Below are 24896 nucleotides of genomic sequence, written 5' to 3'. Positions count from 1 at the left end.
TTTATTTTTTAATTATTAATTTTTTAATAAATTTTTTTTAATAAATTATTAATTTTTTAATAGTCAAATTTGAATTATTTGGAAACGCGTGTTGTGTGTCATTCGAACTAACCTTGTTCAAATTAGGTGCATTCTTAGTTCGAAGTAACCTGATTTGATTTATGAATAACAATCAACTGGTAATTCGAACTGCCCAGGTTCAAATTACTATCATATGCAGTTCGAATTATATAAAGATAGCATCTGGCGCATTACTGAAACGATTTTCAATTTGGCTTATATACGTCAATTCTAGATAGCATTGGCTTATAATGATTTTTTACCCAGAATTTTACATAGTCATTACTGATTACTATTTAGTCCGTTCATTAATCACATGGGCATTAGGTGGGCCTATGCATTTTCAAAGAAGAAGTGACAAGAAGTCAAGAACCCTAGCCAGTAGCCACTACCCACTAGCCAGCCAGCACAATATAGTGGAAACACAAACCGCTCCGTTTTCGAATTTCGAATTTGGCGCCTACTCATCTCTTCTCCGAATCGACTAAACAACCAGCAATGGGTGCCAATCACAGCCGTGATGAGCTTCTAGATTCTTCCGACGAGGAAGAAGAAGAAGTAAACTACGAAGACGCCACTGAAGGAGGAGGTGGAGACTCGAGCTCAGAGCGCAGAATCAAAAGCCCATCATCGCTCGATGAGGTTGAGGCAAAGCTCAAAGCCCTCAAGCTCAAGTACTCATCAGCCACCCCCAACGCCGTCAAGCTCTACCTCCACGTCGGCGGTAACACCCCACAAGCCAAATGGGTAACTGCCGACAAACTCACATCTTACTCTTTCGTTAGGGCCCGGCGACTCGGAGAAGAACAAGACGAAGAGGAAGAAGACGACGAGGATGACGATGAGCAGGAAGGCGGAGAGTCATGGTGGTTCTTGAAGGTTGGTTCGAAGATCCGATCCAAGGTGGGTTTGGAGATGCAGTTGAAAGCCTTCGCCAGCCAGCGGCGCGTGGACTTCGTTTCACGCGCCGTCTGGGCCATGAAGTTCTTCACGGAGCAAGACTACAATACATTCATCACGCGCTTCCAGGATTGCATGTTTGAAAACACGCACGGCGTTGAGGCCACAGAGCAGAACAAGCTCAAAGTGTACGGCAAGGATTTCATCGGTTGGGCGAATCCCGATGCCGCCGACGATTCCATGTGGGAAGACGCAGAGGACGCGTTCGCCAAGAGCCCCGCCTCCGCCACTCCGGTTAGGGCTACTCAGGATTTGAGGGAAGAGTTCGAAGAAGCCGCGAATGGCGGGATTCAGAGCTTGGCGTTGGGGGCATTGGACAATAGCTTCTTGGTTGGCGATACCGGAATCCAGGTGGTGAAGAATTTCGCTCATGGAATCCATGGGAAGGGTGCTTTTGTGCATTTCGGACAAGGATACCAAAGGGATAGGGTTTGTGCTTCTTCTTTGGAGCATTGCACTCCGAAGAAGACGCTCCTGATGAAGGCGGAGACAAACATGCTTCTCATGAGTCCAGTGGGCGGTGGAAAGCTTCACTCCACCGGGCTTCATCAGCTTGATATCGAGACTGGGAAGGTTGTGACTGAGTGGAAGTTTGGTAAAGATGGCACTGATATCACAATGAGGGACATCACTAATGATAGTAAAGGTGCTCAATTGGATCCTACAGGTTCAACTTTTCTAGGTTTGGATGATAACAGGCTTTGTAGGTGGGACATGCGCGATCGCAATGGGATTGTTCAGAACATTGCTGATGCTAGCACCCCAGTGTTGAATTGGGCGCAGGGCCACCAGTTTTCAAGAGGGACTAATTTCCAGTGCTTTGCTACCACTGGTGATGGTTCCATTGTTGTTGGGTCTCTGGATGGGAAGATTCGCCTCTATTCGATCAACTCTATGAGGCAGGCCAAGACGGCTTTTCCTGGCCTCGGTTCGCCTATTACTCATGTTGATGTTACCTACGATGGGAAGTGGATTGTGGGCACAACGGATACATATTTGATTGTCATTTGTGCTGTGTTTACTGATAAGGATGGAAAGACAAAAACTGGTTTTTCTGGTCGCATGGGGAATAAGATTGCTGCTCCTAGGTTGTTGAAGCTGAATCCTCTGGATTCTCATTCAGCTGGAACCAATAACAAGTTCCGCAATGCTCAGTTTTCATGGGTATGTACAAATTTCTTTCCTTCTTGCTTCTGGCTGTTCCTCTGTTCTCACTGTTGTTTTGGCACATTAGGATAATGATGTCTTTGTTGGATTCAGCAGATTCTATAATTATTATTTGATTATTTGATAATAATTGTTCTTTACTTCAATGTTTGTTGACTAACTGTATTGCAGAAAAAATATCAGATGGTAACGGTAGTAAGAACTTATAGCTTGGAATATGGTTGAGTTAATATTTAATAACAGTTGAATTGGAATTACCTTATAAACTGTGCTCGTATTTATATGCTTTTATTTCATTTTTTGAACCGATGCACTGGCCTTATTGTACACTGAAAGGAAGCTTCTAAATTGGCATCTCGTTTGATAGACTCTTCTATGTTAACTTTTAATTTAACTCTTTAAGATTGTGTCCAGTGTTAAGATTTGAAAATTCTTGACAGTGTTTATTAATTGTCTATTGGTTTTCAAGTGAATTTCATGTTTGCAGAAACTTATGGGGTTGGTTTAGCATTGCTTGACCCTGAAGTTGATCATGACCATTCTCTTCACACACTTGTTGAATTGTGACCTATGTTTCCCTTGTGTCCCATTTTTTTGTGGAAATATATAATTTGACTTTAAGTCTTTGCTTAGGTGACTGAAAATGGGAAGCAGGAGCGCCATATAGTAGCCACAGTGGGGAAATTCAGTGTGATATGGAATTTCCAACAAGTCAAGGATGGTTCTCATGTGTGCTACGAGAATCAGCAGGGTCTAAAGAGTTGTTACTGCTACAAGATAGTCCTCAGGGATGATTCCATTGTTGATAGCCGATTTATGCATGACAAGTTTGCAGTTACTGATTCTCCTGAGGCTCCATTGGTGATTGCTACCCCAATGAAAGTTAGCTCTTTCAGCATATCCAGCAAGCGATGATACTCTAGATCTAGATGCAGCCATTAGTCTAAGTCAACTTTATATGCTTTATTAGTCATGCTTAGAATGTTAACTCTAATACTTTTAATACTTTTCAATTGTATTTAGAATGTTAAGATGTTGAAGTGGAAATCACGGATTGTTGTCAAATTGTACCACTACTCAGTATTACTTTTAAGGTAATATTGGCTGCTAGCAGAATTCTATCTTTTTCAGTGATTTCAGGGGCTTCTCGGCCTGAACTTTAGTTTTTCTTCATCTTTCTATAAATACATATATTTGTATGAATAGCAAATTGGTCCGATGAAACTATATGAATGCTGAATTAACATTTTGGAGATCATATTTCTGTATTGGTTGGAGGAAGCTGTTACTGTGTTAATGCCTTAGAAGCAGACGTTTCTTATCCAACTATTATCTCCAGGGATAAGTGGGCCCACGTTCTTTTTTGTTATCTTTTTCCTCTTAATTAAAAAATAACTAAAACCAAATCATATGCAATATGTGGTGGCTGTAAAAGTGACATGTTTTAGCACCAGATTTGTAGTCCTCCAGTAGGAACACATAATCGGAAGAAAACAATGGCTGTGGCAATAGGAAGAAACTTCCATTTTCAGCCATGCTCTTCCTTCAAAAGTAAGAGCATCTTCATACATAAACCTTCACCAGGCATAACATACTTGTGGCTCCACCCTGCTGCAGGAGCCAGAGTCGCTAATGGACGCAGTAGGCAAATTTGTGCGGCGGTGCAACAGCGAGCAACATGGCTCCCAGGGCTCGATCCCCCGTCCTATCTCGACGGAACGTGAGCCCTTTTAAGAGAACTGAATATTTTAACCCTTGGCTCATGTTATTCTAGTGCTTGATGGTTTCTGTTCTTTCAAAATTTTAACATTGCGGTATTAGTACAGTTTGGCTGGAGATTTCGGGTTTGACCCTCTTGGACTTGGAGAGGATCCTGAAAGCTTGAGATGGTACGTGCAAGCAGAACTAGTCCACTGTCGCTTTGCCATGCTTGGAGTCCTGGGAATTCTTGTCACAGATGTGAGTCAAACATACATTGTAGTTAATTACATGTTCATACCAAGATTCAGAAGTTGAGGCATTTTTGGACTATGCAGTTACTCCGTGTCACAGGACTTAGTAAGATACCAGTTTGGTTTGAAGCGGGTGCAGCGAAATATGACATTGCCAACACACAGACCCTTTTAGTTGTTCAACTAATCTTGATGGGGTACCATGATTTGAATTTGAATGAAGTAAGTTAAGGTTTTGTGTTTTCATAATTTCACCATATGATTTGATTTCATCACAGGTTTGTTGAAACAAAAAGGTACATGGATTTTGTTAGCCCTGGATCTCAAGCTAAAGCCTCCTTCTTTGGAATAGAAGATTCATTTGAAGGCTTGGAGCCAGGCTATCCTGGGGGACCTATATTAAATCCCCTTGGCCTAGCCAAAGACATAAAAAATGCTCATGACTGGAAGCTTAAAGAGATCAAGAATGGTAAACTTTTCTTTTTCTTTTTCATGTTCTTTAATATTTATCATTTGATATATCAGTTAGTTAATTCTGGTAACAGGGCGACTCGCAATGGTGGCAATGCTTGGGATTTTTGTGCAAGCTTCGGTGACTCATGTTGGACCAATTGATAACCTTGTGGAGCATCTCTCCAATCCATGGCATAAGACTATTATTCAGACCCTTGCCAATTCTTAGTTCTCTCATATGTCTTCATTATTATGTAACATGGATCTACAAAAACGAAACTACTTTTACTTTATTTTTCATTTTTCATTTTTCATTTCAAACATTATTGTATGTCAAGCATGGGGAAACAAACCATAATTTGATGCTCAATCACCCAATATAAGAACTCATTTGCAACTTCCATGTGATGCTAACCACAAGGACACAATTCTGAAAACAAAGATCGTATTATGTAGTGAATAATTCATTGAAGAGTTAATACTCAGATTGGCCTTTGAAGTTATATTTGTGCCTCAATCTGGTTTCCAAAATTTTAATTTATTCAATTTGATCTCCCAAATTGATATATTGTGACTCAAATTAGTTCCTGTCCCTGTTTTTATCATAGAACCGTCAGTAGCGTAATGAGATAGACTAACAGCTGTTAAGTTGGTCTGCTTAATGGCTATCTGGTGTGATAATTGAGAATTTTTATCCCAATTTGTTCTTAAAAATTCTTTAAAATCTTTAAGTGAAATGATTCATAAGGAGAAATTGAGCTAAAAAATTTTCAATTGCCATATCAAATAACCGTAACAGTCAGTCTATCTCAAAAAAGGTTCTGTGATGCAAATAAAAACAATATGAATCTCAGTTTTGAAAGGGCTAAAGAACCAAAAAACCTAAAATTGAATGTTGTATAATGAATTTTTGTTATTTTGAAGGAACTATGCTTATAATTTTTACAAACAAGTGGGCGTGAATAGTTAATGGCTCAAGATTTAACGAATGCCCCCATAAAGAAATAAGTTACTTGGAAGGATAATTTAATATCATAATATGGTACATTTCATGGGAGTATCACGTTCTTCAATGGCCTCCACTATAAACGCACCATGCCATTCATAGTGCTTCAAACGTCAAACCGAGAAAATCTCCTTTCATTTATCAATCTCAAACAAATCTTTACAGAAACCTTGGTTCAATATATCAGAAGCCTATAACACTTATACACAACACAATACCATTTTATTTTCTGATTTCCCATGGAAGAAATTCTTGTCCTCAAACAGCGCTGAGCAGGCGAGAGGACACGCCTTGGGTTCAGCGAGACAGTATAATCCTATCAAACCATACATACAGCAATAGAAAACATGTACATGTTCTGTATATTGTTGAATAGTTCAGCATTTCATGTCACAGTGAGATCTCCAAAGGGATAAGCGGTAAGATAACTGCAGCCTAGAAATTCAATTCAATTCCCTGACTTGTGCACTTTCCTCTTAGCAAAGAACATCAAAACCCGGGGAAACAATGACTTCTTCTTCTTTTTATCATGTTTTGATTCTGGGGAAGTTCCACCTTCATCATGCTCTACATGCACCAAAGACTTTGGACTAGACAAATTATCTGCAGTGTGGGCTTCCTTCCTTCCTTCAAAACTACCCCTAGGACTTTTAGTCTGGTTTACACCTCCTTGACCAGATTCACTGGCCTTTCTTCGTTGCACATGTTCAGCCCTCCATTTTCGTAATTGCTGTTCTACACCTAATTTTGCTTCCCTTGCCTTCTCAGCTCTTTCCATTGCCAACTTCAAAGCTTCCCTTCTAGCAGCTATCTCTCTATTCACATCATCCAACATCTCGAAGGACTTCAATTCAGACTCCTTAGCCTTCTCAATTTCAGCATTAGCAGCTGCTACCCTCGCATTGGCTCTCTCTTCTGCCTCATGCGCTCGTCTGCTGAGCTCATAGTACTCCTCCAAAGAAAGTGTCACCCCAGTGGATGGATCCACTTCATTTTTGCTTCTAGTTAATTCACTCTCTTGCAATGCTTTAATTGCTGCTATTGCCAGCTTTTCAGAAGCCTTAGCTGCCTCGATCTCTTTTTGAGCTGCAAGTAATCTACTTTCCATAGTACTTACGCCAGCCTTAGCTTGCTCTACTTCTGCCTTTACTTTTTGCAGTTTGTCACGAGCTGCTTGAGCAAGCAAGTTGGCCTGATTAGCCTCTTCAGCAGTTTGTTGTAGTTTCTTGGGTAATTCAGTCATCATCTCCTTGGCTTCTTTCTCCCTCATTTGAACTAACGCTATTTCTGATCTAGTCCTATCCAATTCAGCTTCAAGAGATGCAACTGCAATGGATGCCATTCCCTCTCTCTGCCTGATGGAAGCTAGAGTAGATTTCTCTTGTTCAAGTTCTGATTTTAATGATGTAGCAGCTACCTTCAAGCAACTAACCTCAGCAGTTGCCTTCTCTGTGTTAAGCTTTATTTCATCAAGTTCCTTTCTTGCTAATTCAGCTGCTGCTTGCATATCAATGTGTGTCTTCTCTGCTCCCTCATCACCTTCCTGCTTTATTTTCGACTCCATATAAGCAGTTAATTCAGCTTTCAAATCAAGTAATAAAGCAGAGGCTGTTTCTAGTTTAGATTTGAGATCCTTTGCAGACAAAATCTGCTCATTGAGTCTCTGAAGCTCTTCTTCCGTATGTTCGAGTTCCTTCTCCCAATCGAGAGAATCCTGGTCTCTTACCATGACGGAGCCTATTCTTTGTTCCTCTGCTTCCAAGTGTGCAGCATGTGCAATCTCTAATGACTCCTTTAGAGAAATTAACTCAATAGTTAAATCTTCCACTGTCTTCTCTACTTCCTTCGATGCAGCAACTGCCTCCTCAGCTTTCTTAATAGCTTGATCTTTGTCCGTCACTAAGGAAGCATATTCCTTACGCAAAACTTCGAGCTCCTCTTTTACAGATGCTAAATCTGTAATAGCTGCTTTTAACCTGCCTTTAGCAACCTCAAGTTGTGCCTTGGCTGCAACACTTGATTCATCTGCGATACCCTGCTCCATCTCTTCCACCCTGAGCTTTGCAAGTTCCGAGTCCTGTCTTGCTTGATGCTCTTCTGTTTGTGCTCGCTCTAGGTTAAGTTTTAGCTCTTCTATTAGTCTCTTAGTACTGTCGAGCTCCTGCAGAACTTTGACTTTTGCCTTTTCTGCAGCCTCTGCTTGTTTTTTGTACTCTGGAATCTGCACTTGTGCCTTCTCAAGTTCTTGTTCTACTAGAGTACGTCGCTGCACATCATGAAAAAAAGGTAGAGTTATGGCAGAATAACATATTTGAGCATAAGTTTAGATACTGTGTTCCACATAGCAGTAAGCAATCAATGAAGAATTATCATCAACGTCTCTTGCATCAAGAAAGAAAGGAACAAATTGTGCCAAAAGAGTACCTATAATGCATTCCCCACTATTTTCCCTTTGGTGTCTATATTAACAAACAAGGAAACCCTAAATACTTGCATATAAAATCCAAGCAATGCAGTTGCTTTATATTGGAAGCAGATTTCATTTGCCCCATACAGGGCACTATTTCCCTGTAATGTTGTGACTTCAGGCAATAGAGAATGAATTTCAGTGTTATTAAAAACAGCCATCAACAAGATCACATCAATATTCAAGCCTCACTGGTTGCCACTAGATTATAAGCATTTTTGTCTTGTGTTAAGGAGCAAACAGAACTGCCAAATGAGTTCTATACTTGAAAATAAATAAAAGCAATAGAAATTGGAATTCTAATGCACACATGTGAAGGATGTAAATTGGAAGTAATAGTCATTCCGAACTATAGGGGGGAAAAAATGAAGCAGTACAGGTATACCTCCACAGTCCGTTCTCTGTGAGCCTTCCAATCCACAATTCCTCCAAACTTGGAAACAGCTTCCTTGACAGATTCAAAAGGAGTTGTGGTGTCAATAAGGCCTCTTTTTGCATCAACATTCTTATCATGAGTGGTTGAGCCAACTGATGCTGTGGTAACATGGGCATCATTGATTTCAGGTGAATCTAGCTCACTGTGATCATTCTGCAAATCTTTTCTTTCAGAAAAGGAAGCCAAGGCTATATTCTCTTTATCAGGGTCACCATCAGCAGTTACATCTACCCGCAATTCATGCTTGCCAGAGGTGTCTTCAACCAAGGTTCCCGGATGGCTTCTTTCTGTTACATCAACTGTTGCATCTTCTGGCAATTCATGGTTGCCAGAGGTATCTTCTACAGCCCTTGGTTCAGAATCTTCAACCAAGGTTCCCTGGCGGCTTCTTTCTGTTAAATCAACTGTTGCATCTTCTGGCAATTCATGGTTGCCAGAGCTATCTTCTACAGCCCCTGATTCAGAATCTTCAAGCAAGTTTCCCTGGCTGCTCCTTGCTGATAAATCAACAGCTATATTTTGGGTTGAAGCTGAATTACCAGTTGAATGGTCTTCATCTTGTATTACAGTTTGAGCATTAGAAGCATGTGGCATTGTTGCTAATTCAGAGGCCTCAGTGTCTGGAAAATGAGCATCAGATTCCATTTTTCCATTACTAATGGGGTTGGCTGGAGACTCAGTGGAAGATTCATTAGTATCTTGTTCAGAGGACTCTGCCGGTGGCACCTCTTCAGCAGTTGTCGTAGACAAGTAAGAAGGTTGCTTGTCTTTGACATTTTCTACTAGTTGTGTCTCTTCGTCAATTGTTGAAGTGGATTCAGAGGGCAGCTTGTCTTCGACATGTTCCACCGGTGGCGTCTTTTCATCAATTTTTAAAGAGGAGTCAGAGGGGAGCTTGTCTTCAACACCCTCCATTGAAAGGAGCAGTTGAGGGTGCCAATTATGTCTAACTCTTAAAAAAAAGTAAATAAGAAAAGAATTTCAATGAAAAAAGTAGTGTGACAGAACAGAGTAGTACATAGTCATCAATAATTTGATACACAGATCTCCTTTCAAAGGTTCATTTATTTCAAATTCTACCGCAATTAACTGCACTTACTAGTCACCTATAGTTGTTGATGATCGATCACGTCAAAAAAGTAGTCACAGTCATGTATGATATAATACATTAAATCCGGGTGGAGGCAAAGTGTATCTTAAAACAGAAGCTAGTAATTCAAGTAACAACTACAACGAGAAATGGAATAATACACATCCCTATTTTAGAACTCGATAATTTTTTCCCCTTTTCCGTGAACAAATTTAAGCCTAAAACATATAGGTGAAGGGAAATAAAATTCTGGAAAATGATTATCTAGAAGTATTGAAAAACAAAGGCGAAGACAATGAAAAATTGAAAACATTAGGATATTTCGTTTTATGGCAGCTAGCAAAGCCAAGTAATCGAAACTTGCAAACCACAAAAGCTATCGTGTAGTTATATGATCATAACACATAAGAATGAAATGAATAAATAAAAGAATTAAGGGATAAATTAGAAGGAGGAAAGGAGATTAAGGAGTAAGCAGAAGCAGAAGAAGAACATACCAGATTAGGATATTAGGAGTAGTCAGCAGAAAAATTGGAAGAAGAGAATGGATTTTTTGGTATCGGAAAATTCTGAGGAGGAAAGGGTGGGGACTGGGAAAAAAACAAAATCAAAATTGGGTTGCTGCAGAAAAGAAATGTAAGGTTCGAGAAAGAGTGGAGCTAAAATTAGAATACAGAAAAATACGGAGACAGATACACAGCCAGTGGAGCCTATCTCATCACGCATACTAGATCCATCGGTACTCTTTTTCTTTTTCGTTTTCTTTTTTAATCTTTTCCCCTATCACATCTGAATTTTTTGCTGTGTGCCGTTATCGATTAGTTAGTAATCACTTCTATCTAGCTGTGATTTTGTTCGTACTTCGTATTTACTGCCGGAATCTACGGTTCTCTTGGCTCCTACGGTCCTACCCTCCCTCTCGTATTTGAATTGTTTATTCATCTCAAAGCTTTGACTTTTATTTGACTCTTTAAGCTCTCTTAGTTTTTACCATACTCTTATCTTTGGTTCAGAGAGTATTATTCCAAGCTATACATTATACATCATTTTTTGATACATTATTTGAATTTACATATTTTTTATTTTTTATGGCTACATACGTACGAATACGATATAAGAACAAGACAAAGTCGTTTTGTGACCAACATGGCTGGTCACCTTGCAAGCTGAGGTGGTCCAGTTTCTTTCTTTCATAGTTTGTTGTTTTTTCTGGTCAGAGTTTTTCTCTTTTTGGCCTTTGTGTTTATGAACAACTTCCTATTTTTAGCTTATTGTTATCATTTTAAGATAATATTGCTCAAAGGCCAAAATAATCTTGAAAAAAGAAAATGTATTTGCTTAAATACTTAGCATTAGCATAAAGATGTGGTCACTTTAGAAATTACAACATGATGCCGAAAATGGCTTAGAATTCAAAGCATAGAATTCAAAGGTGATGAATAAAGTCATGGCCGATAGTAAATGTAGATTCGGGCATCGCATAGCGTGTAAATGAAGAATTACGTTACAGCCCACATGATATCCATGATAATGTACCATCCACACTAATGCTCCATTTATTATTATTATTATTATTGTTATTATTATTATTATTATTATTATTAGCAATTAATTAATTAATTAAAAGTACTCTACAATTATTAATTTGAGCCCATATAGTAACAAAACAAACAAACAATAGTAGTAATAATTAATTTGAGCTCTTTACAGCTTTATCAATTGCTTCATTGATTTCTCTCCCAGGTTCGATATTCACTCGAGGGAATGGATACCCTAGTGCAAACCAAAAAATAGTTAAATTAGCCTTTAAAATATCACATGTTCTCTAAATTGGTCTCAACTCTCAACAAATCTTTTAGTCACCAAAAAAAATTGCTTCATTGATTGGCGGGGTTTGCACTGCATCAGGATGTAAATTTGGGGTTGCGTTGGTTAAAAAAGTCAAAGTCATATGGGAGACGTCCTCGTCCGTTGGATGCTGCAGCATAGTGGTCCCATAAGGAGTAATTGCCGCAGGAAATATAAAACCCGGTTCAGAGTGATTGTGATTTGTGTGATTTTAAAGCTTCGGCCAAATGGGGTCTTCATCGGGAAACAATCAGCATGAGGTGGTATCAAAGCAATAAAGGAGAAACCAATTAGGTCACAAAATAGTTAAATCATTTTTCTTTATTGCTTTTTGATTTAGTTAATTTCTAAGCTTGAAAATGACAAAAAGTTAAATTAAGGATTTAGCTACTTTGTGTTTTAAAGTATATTTTAAAAATATAATAATAATATTTTTAAATATTTTTGATATATTTAAAACATAAAAATATTTATTTTTTCAACCATTTTTATAAAATATTTTTTTATAGTATTTTTAATCTATATATTCTTAGCAAAACCTTTAAATTAAATTATGCCAAAACTATGTTCATTGAATATAAGCAGGTAAAACTAAAAGGGACTGTTCCTAGGGGATGCATATTGCAGTTGATTCTTAAGATTAAAGTGGTGTATAATAATATAATAAAGTTCTTGAATCGAAATTTAAATTATATTCTTTCACCTATGTCCATTATCAAACAAAGCATGCCACGTCTAAGTCCCCTTTGACACTAAAGTTGAGTTTAATATATCTGCGTAAACTTTGGCTTTTGCTGAAGCATAATTGTTAAGTGGGGTTAAGTAAGCATGTGGGAGCCTGTTCAAATATGAAAGAAATTGATAGAAAAATACTCTTGATTGTGGTGAATATATTACAAACTATGTCTTCTTCCTCTTTGCTACCGCCGCCACCCACCTTATCTTTTCCTTCTTTTTCCTCTTTGATTATTTATAATTTATTTATTTATTTGTTGTCACATTTCAGTTTATTATACTTTATCATACTAATTTACCTAGTAAAACGAATATCCATGATTGTGAGCTGTGACGACGATGATTCTTTCTTATAAAAATAAGGAGCACTTTCTAGCCGAATAAAAATAACTACAACAATCTTTTATTGAAGTTTGCTCAACCAATCCTCTCAGGTTTCAATCCTTTCACCTAACCACCCATCACATCACTGTCGTCTTGAATCCATGCGTCATACACTCATACCCAATAACCTAGTAGCTGCGCTTGGTAAACCAGGGAAAAGAAAAGATCCCTGGACCCTCGTTCTAGTTATAAGAAGCAAAAGTTTTGTTCATCTAGTGAATCAAGTGATCCATACAACCCAATCAGTGAAACCAAACACTACGCTACGCCAAGGGAAAATATTTTTTTTGGTTTGCACTAGCTTATCCATTAGGCTGAAATTTCAATGACTAATTTCTCAAATACTGCGGAGGTATAAAGTGAACACTCTCCCAACCAAACATGGGAAAATATTTTTTGTCTCTTCTTTTGGGCAATGTTTGACATTTGGGCCAAAACAGTTAATGTCAGATCTGACCAATTTCATTCATCACCCTTATCCAAAAGTTTAAGTATTAACCACAGACAAGAAAAAACGGAAACTAACATGACCAAAAACACCATATAATAACGTCCTCTTTTTACTATTCAGTAAGCATTCTTCATCCAGAATAAACAGAAAACAGTACAGAAAAGCAAAAAGGCCTACGTGCAGAACGAATTAAAATTAAACCCAAAAGATTGAAAAATATTATTTAATTCCGTACCTATTGCTAATGAATCAAAAGAGAGCCAAATCGTCTAGGATCCGTAATATTGATCTTCCAATGCCCATTCACCAAGCCCTTTTTCCTCGCTTTCCTTCTTTCCCAATTGAGCTCAGTACGACGCCGTTTCGTGAGCCTGCACATCCTCTGCATCTCTTCATCCATGGCGTCGTGCACCTTCCACCACCTCCTGTGCGCCACGTCACTCGCGTACACCAATTGCTCCTCCACGTCCCAGTTGCAATCATAGTCCCTGTAACACTGCCACGGCTTCCACCCTAAGTAGTGTACGGCGTACACCTCCGCCGTCTCCGAACCGATCAAACCGTTCTTCACCCTCCTCTCCAGCGTCGAATTCGACCAGAAGTTCTTCAAGAAGTTCACCCTCCTCGGTAACCTGTGCCACCACACGAAAACCTCGTTCAGGAACCCTTGGTCACCTCCGTTGTACGAAACGATGTCGTCTCGGAGGCTCATCAACGTCGCGAACGTGCAGTTCGAAGGCTCGATCACCATGATCCCCGAGTTGAATATTGTCTGGTCATTCCCCGTCGCCGAGATCTGAGGGAAGTGGAAGAGTATGTCCAGGTTCCGGAGCACGATGATATCGGAGTCGATGAAGATGATTTTGTCGTAGTCCGTGAGCTGCCATAGGCGAAACTTGCTGTAGTTATACTCGTTGTAGGTTCCTTTCTCGGCCCTAGGGTTTCGGATTCGTGTTATGATTCGAATCTTCCAGCCTGCGGAGGCGAGTGCGCGGCGTTTCGGGGCGGAGATTGAGTTGTCGATGAGGAGAACAAGGTCGCGTTTGGTTCCCGTTTGGATGAGGCTCTGAGCGAGAGTTATGGCGCCGCAAACGTAGGCTTCGGAGGAATGGAGCACGGTGGCGTAGGCCTCGCGGTTTTTTCTTGATCTGGATTTCACACTTCTTTGGATCTTGGACACGTCGTAAACCTCATCGATACCTGAAAATTCAAATTGAAATAAAGACTTAGCATTTTTTCCAGCATCGATTGTGAAACTTGAAAGAAAGCTATGCTTTGTTTGGAAGCTACTATTAGTTAAGAGGTTTCTTAGAAGGCAAATCGGAATCGCTGCTAAATCAAGTTTTGAACAAGAATAATAAAAAGCAAAATCACAATCTAATATGGAGTCGTTAGTTCGCATGATGCGTAAAAAGATTGGAGTGGTTAGGGGATGTTAATCACTATTAAAATAGCGAGAGTTGTATGATTTTGACTGTGCTTCTCCTCCCGCCATTTTTCATGATAATGAAGTGCAAACAACTGAACTAGAATTATTAGTAGTAGTAGTAGCTACACACTGTTCCATTGAGATATATATGTATATAGATGGAATATTACTGTTCCATCTTAATGTTATTAGAAATAGTAACTTCATATTATATTAATGCACTATTATTAGTTTGCAAAATATCTATAGAACAATTGTATATGAAATGCATGATGAAAAAGATTCCGTGTATGTTTAGAATGCATGTTGGTGTCAATGTGCTCTTGTAAATTAATTTTGACCAAAAGTTGGATTGATTAATGGGACTTGTGTTTGAATAATTTTTGCTCAACTGAATTTTAAAAAATAAATATTGGTTAGATGATATTAGTATAAGACATTAAGTGAGTCTAACTTACTCTAAAAACTAATTCAAAAAGTAAAAGTTGTTTCACACTTATCAAATTATTAATATCACTCTTTACACGTACAACTCTGATAAAGACTTGGAGCGTAAAATTTAACTTCAATTTATTATGGTGTGAGAATGACCCAATAATAATTTTTAATTTTTGCTGTGATACCATATAAAAAATTAAGTGAAAATTAGACTCAAGAAGTAAAGGTTGTCTCACTCACACTTATATATAAAGAGTATCAAATTTTTAATTTTAGACAATATATAAATTAATGAAAATTATATTTGAATGTATAATTACTGAAAAAAAAGACATAATACATATCTATTTTTCCTATTAGTTTCATACTTTCATAGTTTATTTTTTATGGGTTTTAAATGAAATAAAAAAATTATGTAAATATTTATAAGTAAAATTATATAATGGAAGAAAAAGAAGGAGTAAAACACACAAGAAACGCAGAAGGTATTATAACACGCACTAAATGTACACAAAGTAATTAATTATCAGCTATTAGTTAATATAAAAAAAGTTTAGCTACGGACACATGTTAAGTCGTTAATTTAAAAATCTTTTATAGAAAACATATAAATTTTAACTTTTAAATTTATTTATTAAAATAAAATTAAAATTTCTACCCATAATAATCTTAAATCAAAATCCTAAAATTTACTATGCAAGCAAGCTAAATTTAGATCTACACAATGAAATAACAAACTAAATACGAGAACGGATCCTTAATTTTTTTTAATTAAAGTTAAAGTGTGATATTTATCTTTTTAATATTTTTTATATCTTTTATCTCATTTATAAAATATAGGATAAAAAATTACACTTTACTCTTTCATGAAAAAAACATTAAAAGAATCCAATCCCAACTAAACACACACTGTAACCTCTTGCAATTGTATTACTGAGCTCGTTTGTCCTAAACAAAAAAATTATATATATATATATTCTGGTTATTTTAAAATAAAATATTACAAAATGACAATAAAACTCAAATTATTTTTCTATTGCCTGGTTTGCTTTTGACGTAGAGTTACGTTAATTAAACATCAAGTCATATTAACACGTCAAAACGATGGCAACATTTGCGTACAAATATGTTTTGGTTGGACTTTACACAACATGTATTGCAGTAATTTCTCACTACTCTCTCCTAAGATTAATAAATAAGGGAAATTAAATAAAAAAAACACTCCACGTACTATGAAAAACGTTGGCAGGCATATGTGTATACACACAGATGCGTTCATGTTTTGAATATGTGTATGCTTTTTTTTAGGGAAAGTCTAGGGACTAACAGATTTATTAAAATTTGGTCAGTATTTAGCTAGCAAAAAAAAAAGAGTGATTTTTCACTATTAGATAAAATCTAACACCATTAAATACATGGCTAATTGATGACTATAACTCACAAAATTTGCTGACCCCTAACACTCCTCATTTTTTATATATGAAAGTAGAATCTCAGAGCCAACTTTCATGTGAGATGAAGGGTAATGTATTTAATGTAATATCATAATACAATTTTTGGAAATGGCAGTGAACCATGATTGGCTAATTTTCGTTTCTGTGAAGAATAATTGTATCTTAAGAATTCACAACGTAGCGCCTGTAGCTCAGTGGATAGATCGTCTGTTTCCTAAGCAGAAAGTCGTAGGTTCGACCCCTACCTGGCGCATTCCATTTTTAGTTTCTACTTTCTAGTGCATGTTTATTTTGCTCAGTTGAAGCAAAGCAAACCAGAGAAGACAGGTAATGTGTAAACGACGCAGCGAAACGTCGAAAGCGAATGACGGTAAAAACATACCTTGTTCCCAAAGAGGCAAAGCCAAGTTGCAGGACCCAACAGGCAACGAAACCTTCTCCTCCAACTTCTTCACGTCCGCTTTGTAATACCACCACTCACCTTCCCTCCTCTCCAATTGGTCGCATGGGAACAGCTCCATCATTGGCCTACACTTGCTCCACAGAACCACCCTCGTTGTCTTCTTCCATCTCCAATAATCCCTCTTCCCCTTCTTTGCCGCCAGATTCGCTGCTATTAGATGAACCTGCAACCGGAAAACGTCCCTACCCCACCCCTTTTCAGGGTACTTGCATGGCATCTTGGCCACAATGACGTCCATGCTCCCATATTCTGCATACTCCGGCATAGGTATCTCCGGGCATGACGCCACGTCACTCTCTTCTTCCTCGTCTATCCATTCGGGAAACAAGTCTGTCCAGTTGAAAGACTGTGATACCTTCTCAAAATAAACTGGTACCATTTCTCCATGCAAGTTGAACTCATTTACATCTTCTTCATCCATGTTGACCAGTCCTATCTTCATTCCTTTCCCTAAATCACCAAAGAAGCTAGGTAACTCTATCTTATTAGTTGCATTGTTCTTCTTTGATGATCTCTCTCGTTGAGGTTCCTCTAACACTGCTTTCATTTTGAAGCTCTTTTCTACCTATCAAGCAAATAATAAATGGTTAATTATCAAGTTGATGATGCAAGAAAAAGAAAAGAAAATGAACAGATATAGGCCCAGCTTAATTGATTTATTAGTCAGTTACCTTGTGTCGACATTCGCGGAGGGAGCATCTTACAAGGGAGGCTGCATTCTCGAAATAGAGAGAAGAAGATGGCCGGAGAAGAAGGGTTCCATAAACAACCAGAAAGACGGCTAAGAACACCAAATTGATTATGCTTACCTTCGCTTTAGATGGAATTGTCTTTACCATCTTGTGCTATAGCTATAGCTTCAGCTGTATCTATCTAACTATCAATCTAAAACTCTAAATGATGAACTCTCTCCACTCAAAGTAAGTAGTTAAATAAGGTGAAAGGTTTAAGAAGCAAGTGATTCCAAGAATTAGAGTAAATCACAAATCAAGTTGACCATCTATGCAGCTCCACGTGTCCTTTCCCTTTCGCGTGAGACAAGTAAGACTCTAGACGAAAACTGCTTTTGCTTACATTTCAGGTTGACGGTCAACTAGAATTTCTAAGATTAATTCGGGAATTACTTATATATCCACTCTTAGACCATCTCCAGTAGGGAACTCATCCCAGTTTCTGTTTATGGCCCACCTGTCATAAAAAGTAACTCCACATCAGGTTTTGCGTCATAAACAATAAATAGGAACTCAAAGTATCTCTCTCTTCTCCATTAGGAGGAACTAACTTTAGTCCCTATTGTGGTTCCACTTAATTAATTAATTAAAATACTTAAAATTAATATAATTAATTTTTTCAATAATATTATTTAAATTTATAAATTTAAAAATAATTCATTATTAAAAGATATTAATATTAAATAAATTCATATATAATAATAATACACAATATATAATTCGAGATTATACTAATTTATAGTTTTGTGTTTACAACTGCTAATTTTAATAATATCATTAGCATTTTAAATTTTAAAAATAAAAATAACCAACTCAACTAAAAATTATTTTATAAGATATAAAAATTAAATTTATTTTTTAATGCAAGTAAATTTAATTAATTATAATTTAATATAATAATATAGATAATATTCAATATTAATTATAATATAAATAATTAATTAAATAAAAATTTAATCATTTAATCTAATTAATTATTTAATTAATTATTATTTAAATAATTAATATAAATTATTAATTAAATAAAAATATAATTATTTAATATAATTTTTATTATAATTATTATTAATTTAATTATTATTTAATTATTTAATTATTTCAGATTTTATATTATTATTTTTTTATAATAACTTGCCAAATGGCAAGTTGTTATTGGTTAATTTGAGTCCCTGTTTAGAGGAACTCCCTTACCTTGATCCTTGTGCGGGAACTCACTCCTTCTCTCCTCCAATGGTTAGAGTTCCTATATATTAGAAAAAAGTCAAAGAGGAACTCACCATTGGAGATGCTCTTAAGTTTCTCTAGTGCGAGTTAGTTCAGAACTAGATCAAGGGTTATAGTAGTAAAAACATGGCGTCCATGTTGAGGTACCAGGAGGACTAAAAAACATATGAACCTTGAAACCTACAAGAGCAGGTTGGCCAACAACCATTCTGTTGCGCCGTCTACTTCCTCAATAGAACGAAAGATCACAATTATTAGTTCATGAATTGTGAGGCTCCAACAATTCTTGATAGTTGATATCTAATGAAAAACTCGTTGCGCTTATCTTGGTATTGATATAAAAAAATCATAAGACATGAATCACCAAATATGATTTTCCTTTCAGGTAAACGGCTAGAACCCAAGAGAATGGTGAAGTATCACATTTTTGTCCCCCAAAGCAGCCTTCGATGAATAGACTAACTCCCACGTGGGGTCAGCTAGTCAGCAAATGAGATCAACGAGAAGCTTACCATTTTTATGTTACAACTTACAATCCAACAGAGGGTGGGAGTAGGTCAACTAGGTCTTTTATAGGTCCATGGTAAATCACTCTCTTGAGGTGGTTAATTGTTTCAATTATGCTCTTACAATCCAACATGACGATGGATCCATTATGATAATCCTCCTTTAACTTTCACCCAACTTATTATTATTACTATTAGAGTAAACTGTTATTTCTACCCATAAAAATTGAAAACGCTAACATATCAATCCATAGAAGATAAAAATTATCATTTGTACTCATAAAAAATTGACTTTCACAAGCAAAATTATCGAAACCCTAAATAAATATATAAAATCCCCAAACTACCCCCTTCTCTTCTCTCACGCACGCACCCACCCTCACTCACTATCTGCAGCACATAAACTACCACCGCCTAGCATCATCTCCCTTCCTATTCTCTCTTTTTTTCTCTCTCTCTCACTCACTCACTTTTCCTCTCTCACCTCTTGAATATCAACATAACCCATCCACTATCCTCTTCAAAATCACAAAAAAGAACAAACTCAGATCAAATTGAGAAATAGAACATGCATAAATTCAAAATAAAACCCTAATTTCTTAGAACCTTCACAAAAAAATGTCAATTTCTCAGATTCAACTATTAAAGATCACTATTTTCGTTGCAAATAACACAACATTAATTCGATTTTGGCGACGCTGGGAGGAGATGACGAAAACGCATCACTAGGAGGAGAAGAGAGCAGCGACGCCAAGAGAAGAAGACGAAGATACGACATTTGAAAAAGGAAGGAACTCAACGTTGAAGAACTTGTGGTTGCAGAAAATAGAGGACTCAAAATTGCTACTTCCTCCCGAAGAAGAAGAAGAAAAAGAGGAGGGGAGGAGAAGATGGAGCTCACGATAGCAAAAGGAAGAACTGCCATTAATACACAAAAGAGAGAGAAGAACGTCAGAGATGAGAGAGACATCAATAGGAAAAGAAGAGGAAGGAGAAAAGTGCGAAGAGGGAGGAGAGAAAGAGAGAGGGACGATTAAAGAAGATAGAGTAGAAGGAAGAGAGAGAGAGTGCGGAAAGGAGAGGGTGCTGCAGCAATACTGGTTCACGGTTTAGATGAAGATGAAGAGGATGAAACTCACCAAGGGTAGTTTGGAGATTTTATGTAATTATTTAGGGTCTGGGTACTTTTGCTTGCGAAAGTCAATTTTTTATGGATACAAATGGTAATTTTTATCTTCTATAGGTAAATATATCAGCGTTTTCAACTTTTATGGGTAGAGATGGTAGTTTACTCTTATTATTATTATAGGGAACCACTCAACAAAATAGCCATCTTAAAGAATATGCATGAACTCATAAAAGTAGAATTCAAGGAATACATTGTTTGTAAGTATGCCAAAACAATACCGTACTGTACAACTCTCGTGTTATTAACTTATAAACATTATTGCTTAAACACACTTAAATGGTATTCCATCCACCTCTTTAATGGATGTTAGCGGTTTTGTCCTTTCAAATTCACATGTAACTTGCATCCACCGAGAATCTATAAGAAAACATCTGCATTATGAAAAGAATTTTTATTGGTAAGTCATGGGAAGAAGAAAGGGCGGCACAATTGAAACTTGAAAGGCAGAGTTGTTGACGTCTCACCATCTGACTAGAATGTAACAACATCCAATTTGCTCATAAAAACCCCATATAAACTTTGGTTAGCTCAACTTTGCAACCTGTAAATCAAGCCTCAATTTCTTGTATGTGTTGCGAATGGCTTTTTCCTGGTGGAATAAAAATTAAATCTTCCCATCCTGAATTCCTTTCGCTCATCTGTATCATTTTCGGAAAGAGAGAGAACTTGTCAACATTTAAACTACTTGTAGCTATTATAAGATATTAACCTGTAAGCAGACTAATTACCTCCATTTTTTTCAGTACATCTTCCAAGCTACCAACCTGCTTTTTTAAAGGGAAAAAGAAACAAAGCGAATTTAAAATAAATGATAGATTACAATTGAAGAGAGGGAAAAAAAAAAACTCTAATCTAGCAAGTACTTTTTGAATCATTACAAAAGAACACAAAACAACACACATATATATATATAGCCAAGTATCGGGATTAAAATAGGACCAAGTGGAATCAATCCCAAAAGAGAAAGTGGAATTCTTCTAGCTTTATGCAAAGCAGAACTGCTTCCCTTACTTTTGATTCGCGTTTCCTAAACAATTTCATCTTGTAAATAAGATGAGTACAGGGTATAGTTATACAAACAAAAGGGTTGTCAAGTTTAACAAGGGAAACCTAAAGCAATACCTGAAACTTACTTTAGGTTGTGAAAATGAAGAACGAATTTGAAATTTGCTCATGTGTTTCTGAGATGCATTAGTAAAAAAACATGAATAGAAGATGGAAGACTATGTACCATTATATTCTGAGAAACTCCAACTCCTCTAGATGCCCTGGAAACCTTGGATAGTTCATGCTCAATATCTTCCTGTCCATTTAATGAATGATAATTAATATGTAATCATATTCTATAGAGAAACATGCTTAATGATGTCATGATAGTATAAGTGAAAAAAATGAGAAGAGCAGTAGGTCAGACAAACCTTTGAGAAATATACAGGGCAGTAACGCTTATTCTTTTTCTTCACAACCAAGAGGTCTGACTGTAACCACATGATTGTTGGCAATGATCAAAGAACAAAGTAAAGATCAAGGACTGTCAGTATACCTTCCAAACACGAAAACACTAAATAGTTGAAGCCATCTCCAGTATTTCATATAAGTGATTATCTTTAATATTTATATATCATATAGAATGCATTGACTGTAATCAACTAATTAACTGATATCTAGGTCCGGGCAGGAAAATAGAAATTATTGACATCCAAGATCATACAGATAGTACTAATCCCCTTGTTATGCTGATAAATACATAACACCAAAAACAAAAATCAAATTCATATAGTCTTGCAACCCCACCCATGCCTCGCCCAAGAAGTTCATCTTAAAAACTTAGGTTTACTAACAACAAATATGAAATATACCTGAAAAACAGGGACTCCATCAAAACTTCCCTTGTTGCCTTTGCCTGCTTTGAGCTGAGAAACAAAGGAAATGAAGATAGTTTAGCTCCCAATCTTACAGGCCAGCGGCTGAGTTTAAGAATACAAGTTTACGATTTCATGTACAATCAACATACATTGATATCACTGACCAATTCCCATACATAAATCATACAACATTGCGACTGCTATTGGACTAAAATGATGAGATGATAAAAAGAAAACAGAGGTGGCTTTAAGTGATAATATATTGAGTACAGGAATTAAAACAGATGCTAACCTCTATGGCATTCTTTATTTGAATTGGATCAGGTAAAAATCGGAATGCAATGCCTTCAACCTTCAGCATATATACCTAAAGCAGAAGAAAAGTAACATATTAAAAGTGTAGTATAAATACCAAAAATTCTCCAGTTACAGTCAGCAGCCACAAAAGATACATCGATACGAATTCAAACGGGAAAAAACGTTACAGATTGTTTCACTGTTTAGTTCTTGAGGACTTGATTCCGAAGTGGCTTTGAATGTGATAGAAGGAAAGCGACGAGTCTATTGACTATGAAAACAAAAAAGGATTGAAATTGACAAGAAAGAAATGGGAAGAAAACCTGGTCCAGATTTATGGGAACAACCCTAGGTTTGCCTCGAAGTTCTCTTCTCCGTGATCGAACCTAAGAAAACAAGGACGAACAAAACAAATTAGCATCGAGAGGTTGAAAATTGAAAATCCACACAATTATAATGACGAATATGAGAGCCTCTCCAGTGGGAAGAACAAACCTGAGCAAGAAAGGCTTCAGCGTCCTCTTGGCGAAAGCAGAGCAATCCAATAGACTTAGCTCCTTCAGCATCGGAGATGAGAACGAACTCATTGTTGGAATTGCTGACGGTGAAGAGTTTGGTGCCGGCGAGGGACTTGGCCACCTGCTGGGAGCTGAGAGTAGCGGCGGCGGCGAGGGCATGTTTGGGTTGAGTGATTGACGCCAATAGGGAAAGAAAAGGAGGCGGAGGAGGAAGATCTAGGGTTCCGGCAAAGCGCTTATTGGTGTTGTTGAAACGAGTGGCGAGCTCGGCGCCGAGGCGGTGGCAGTTTTGATGGATGAAGTTGGAGAATGAGAGAAGTGGGTTTGAGTGTCCGCAAGGCACTGACGATTCCATATTCGCGCTTTCAACACTCAACAGCTCAATGGGAAATTCAACTTGCAAACTGCTACAATAACTACAGAGGTTGTTACTGCTCACGCTCACTATGGACGTCGGATTTTCAGTTTTCACTTTTCACACCCACTACTGGTATACAAAACTAATCTTTCTGGTAAATCCTGGAAACTATTTTAATTACCTACTGCATTATGGGCTTTCTGCCCATCACATCTACAGTTTTAGTGGGCCTATTGTTACCTATTGAAGTTAGAAAAAAAAAACAAACAGGTTATTGACTTGTTGTCCCGGGAACATTTTTGTCATGACTATTTGAAAATACTTTTAAGTCTCTCACCTTCTTAAAAGTTAGACGGATTAGTCCCTCCGTGCAAATATCTCCGTCAGACTTAACGGAAAAGTCTGACGTGGCTCCCGTTTCGATGACCTGGCGTTACGGCTGCACATGTGGCATATTAGTGGAAAGGTAGTTTTGAAAACTGGACAAAAAAGTCCATCTCCCTCAAAATTATGTTGTTTTGTGTGGCTGCCACAAAAATAAAAATATCATCAAATAAAATAAAAAGAGAAAAAAAAAAAAAGAAAAACGAAAAGCTACTCACTCCTTCACTATCCCACTTACCCACTTCACCCTTATCACCACGCCACCATGAATGGCGGTGGAGGCGACCCGCCGGCGGCGGTGAGTTCCTCCTCTCTCTCACCCAACAACCCCCTCAACACCACCATCAACATCCTCGTCCACCTCAATCACACCACCAAAACCAGCCACCACCTCTGCGGCAGCAGCAGCAACAACAATCTCCAGTAGCATTGGATCCCGCCGTCGCATTAATGGGTCCCAAAATTTCATTTGTACCCTCGTCCCCGTGGCAATCCAACAATCACAATCATCCCATCCCTCAGCTCCATCACCATCACCATCATCAACAACAACAGAACCATCTTTAATTTCTTTGGCCCCACACTCTCTCTTACCTGCAAAATCTCTTCGGGTTGACTCATAATCTGTTTGCCCCTCCTCCTGGTGTACCCCAAATCCAAATTCTAACCCCAATTCTCAACTCCAACATTGGAATCGACGATCTCAGGAGATTAGGGTTTTCAGTCAAAATTGCCGCTACTACTACTACTAATATAAGCAATAACAACAACATTAGAGTTGATGCTTTTGTTCAATAGCAGAAGCAGCAGGAGTTGAAGCTAAAGTTCGGGTATTTGCCTAATGACACTTTTGCTTATGAAGTTCCACCTAATGGGGGGTGGTGGATTCGTTGCTGTACTTGAAGCTGAACAATGGGAACCTAAACTTCCATGTTGAACTGCATAAACAAGGTCTAAAATTTTCAAATTCTGCTGCGAATTTAGATGCTGTTGAACAAAACAGGAGAGGGATTGAGAGGGAAATAACAACA

The 24896-nt window shown here is 37.5% G+C and overlaps 5 protein-coding genes and 1 non-coding gene across 9 annotated transcripts; 3 read left to right on the top strand and 3 right to left on the bottom strand.

Annotated features, from left to right (window-relative positions):
* The first annotated feature begins 391 nt into the window (after nt 1-391).
* Nucleotides 392-3445, top strand: LOC112766752 (protein CYPRO4). Its single transcript, XM_025812646.3, has 2 exons — nt 392-2184; nt 2821-3445. The coding sequence occupies exons 1-2, from the start codon at nt 559-561 to the stop codon at nt 3100-3102; spliced, it is 1908 nt and encodes a 635-aa protein (XP_025668431.1). The 5' UTR covers nt 392-558; the 3' UTR covers nt 3103-3445.
* On the top strand, nt 3445-4989 carry LOC112766755 (photosystem I chlorophyll a/b-binding protein 5, chloroplastic). Its single transcript, XM_025812650.2, has 5 exons — nt 3445-3907; nt 4014-4146; nt 4224-4336; nt 4418-4608; nt 4685-4989. The coding sequence occupies exons 1-5, from the start codon at nt 3684-3686 to the stop codon at nt 4819-4821; spliced, it is 798 nt and encodes a 265-aa protein (XP_025668435.1). The 5' UTR covers nt 3445-3683; the 3' UTR covers nt 4822-4989.
* A 725-nt stretch (nt 4990-5714) lies between these two features.
* On the bottom strand, nt 5715-10646 carry LOC112766750 (protein WEAK CHLOROPLAST MOVEMENT UNDER BLUE LIGHT 1). Of its 3 annotated transcripts, none has more exons than XM_025812643.3 (3): nt 10089-10646; nt 8451-9453; nt 5715-7864 (listed from the first exon to the last, which is right to left on the bottom strand). In XM_025812643.3, exons 2-3 carry the CDS (start codon nt 9414-9416, stop codon nt 6047-6049), a joined length of 2784 nt encoding a protein of 927 aa, XP_025668428.1. In that variant the 5' UTR covers nt 9417-9453; nt 10089-10646; the 3' UTR covers nt 5715-6046. The 3 variants fall into 3 exon arrangements, with proteins under 3 accessions (XP_025668428.1, XP_025668429.1, XP_025668430.1); XM_025812644.3 differs by having other exon boundaries at nt 8451-9447; nt 10089-10563; XM_025812645.3 differs by having other exon boundaries at nt 8451-9359; nt 10089-10332.
* Nucleotides 10647-13100: 2454 nt separating this feature from the next.
* Nucleotides 13101-17719, bottom strand: LOC112766753 (UDP-glucuronate:xylan alpha-glucuronosyltransferase 2). The gene is made up of 3 exons (XM_025812647.3): nt 17465-17719; nt 16713-17358; nt 13101-14209 (listed from the first exon to the last, which is right to left on the bottom strand). Exons 1-3 carry the CDS (start codon nt 17630-17632, stop codon nt 13251-13253), a joined length of 1773 nt encoding a protein of 590 aa, XP_025668432.1. The 5' UTR covers nt 17633-17719; the 3' UTR covers nt 13101-13250.
* Nucleotides 16511-16583, top strand: TRNAR-CCU (transfer RNA arginine (anticodon CCU)). The gene has a single exon. It is a non-coding gene; the product is annotated as a tRNA-Arg (tRNA).
* A 2869-nt stretch (nt 17720-20588) lies between the features above and the next one.
* Nucleotides 20589-23637, bottom strand: LOC112766754 (protein TIC 22, chloroplastic). 2 transcript variants are annotated; one of them, XM_025812649.3, is made up of 9 exons: nt 23101-23637; nt 22929-22991; nt 22601-22675; nt 22303-22356; nt 21862-21921; nt 21675-21746; nt 21172-21207; nt 20908-21081; nt 20589-20814 (listed from the first exon to the last, which is right to left on the bottom strand). In XM_025812649.3, the coding sequence occupies exons 1-8, from the start codon at nt 23476-23478 to the stop codon at nt 20992-20994; spliced, it is 828 nt and encodes a 275-aa protein (XP_025668434.1). In that variant the 5' UTR covers nt 23479-23637; the 3' UTR covers nt 20589-20814; nt 20908-20991. The 2 variants fall into 2 exon arrangements, with proteins under 2 accessions (XP_025668434.1, XP_025668433.1); XM_025812648.3 differs by having other exon boundaries at nt 21172-21210; nt 23101-23618.
* Between the last annotated feature and the right edge of the window lie 1259 nt (nt 23638-24896).

This window comes from Arachis hypogaea, chromosome 17 (genome assembly GCF_003086295.3).
Source record: "Arachis hypogaea cultivar Tifrunner chromosome 17, arahy.Tifrunner.gnm2.J5K5, whole genome shotgun sequence".
In the NCBI taxonomy this organism is placed as follows: Eukaryota; Viridiplantae; Streptophyta; class Magnoliopsida; order Fabales; family Fabaceae; genus Arachis; species Arachis hypogaea.
Note: the sequence above shows the minus strand (reverse complement) of the source record. Positions and strands in the feature narration are given on the sequence as shown.

Excerpts from the sequence above, each read along its gene's own strand:
- LOC112766755 (XM_025812650.2), top strand. The coding sequence starts at position 3,684 with ATGGCTGTGGCAATAGGAAGAAACTTCCATTTTCAGCCATGCTCTTCC. Across the intron at positions 4,147-4,223 it reads TGGGAATTCTTGTCACAGAT|TTACTCCGTGTCACAGGACT; the intron begins GTGAGTCAAACA and ends TGGACTATGCAG. Across the intron at positions 4,337-4,417 it reads GTTCAACTAATCTTGATGGG|GTTTGTTGAAACAAAAAGGT; the intron begins GTACCATGATTT and ends ATTTCATCACAG.
- LOC112766752 (XM_025812646.3), top strand. The coding sequence starts at position 559 with ATGGGTGCCAATCACAGCCGTGATGAGCTTCTAGATTCTTCCGACGAG. Across the intron at positions 2,185-2,820 it reads GCAATGCTCAGTTTTCATGG|GTGACTGAAAATGGGAAGCA; the intron begins GTATGTACAAAT and ends GTCTTTGCTTAG.
- LOC112766750 (XM_025812643.3), bottom strand. The coding sequence starts at position 9,416 with ATGGAGGGTGTTGAAGACAAGCTCCCCTCTGACTCCTCTTTAAAAATT. Across the intron at positions 7,865-8,450 it reads ACAGAGAACGGACTGTGGAG|CGACGTACTCTAGTAGAACA; the intron begins GTATACCTGTAC and ends CATGATGTGCAG.
- LOC112766753 (XM_025812647.3), bottom strand. The coding sequence starts at position 17,632 with ATGGTAAAGACAATTCCATCTAAAGCGAAGGTAAGCATAATCAATTTG. Across the intron at positions 17,359-17,464 it reads TCCGCGAATGTCGACACAAG|GTAGAAAAGAGCTTCAAAAT; the intron begins GTAACTGACTAA and ends TTTGCTTGATAG. Across the intron at positions 14,210-16,712 it reads TTTGCCTCTTTGGGAACAAG|GTATCGATGAGGTTTACGAC; the intron begins GTATGTTTTTAC and ends TTGAATTTTCAG.
- LOC112766754 (XM_025812648.3), bottom strand. The coding sequence starts at position 23,478 with ATGGAATCGTCAGTGCCTTGCGGACACTCAAACCCACTTCTCTCATTC. Across the intron at positions 22,992-23,100 it reads CTGAAGCCTTTCTTGCTCAG|GTTCGATCACGGAGAAGAGA; the intron begins GTTTGTTCTTCC and ends TTGTTTTCTTAG. Across the intron at positions 22,357-22,600 it reads AAATAAAGAATGCCATAGAG|CTCAAAGCAGGCAAAGGCAA; the intron begins GTTAGCATCTGT and ends TTTGTTTCTCAG.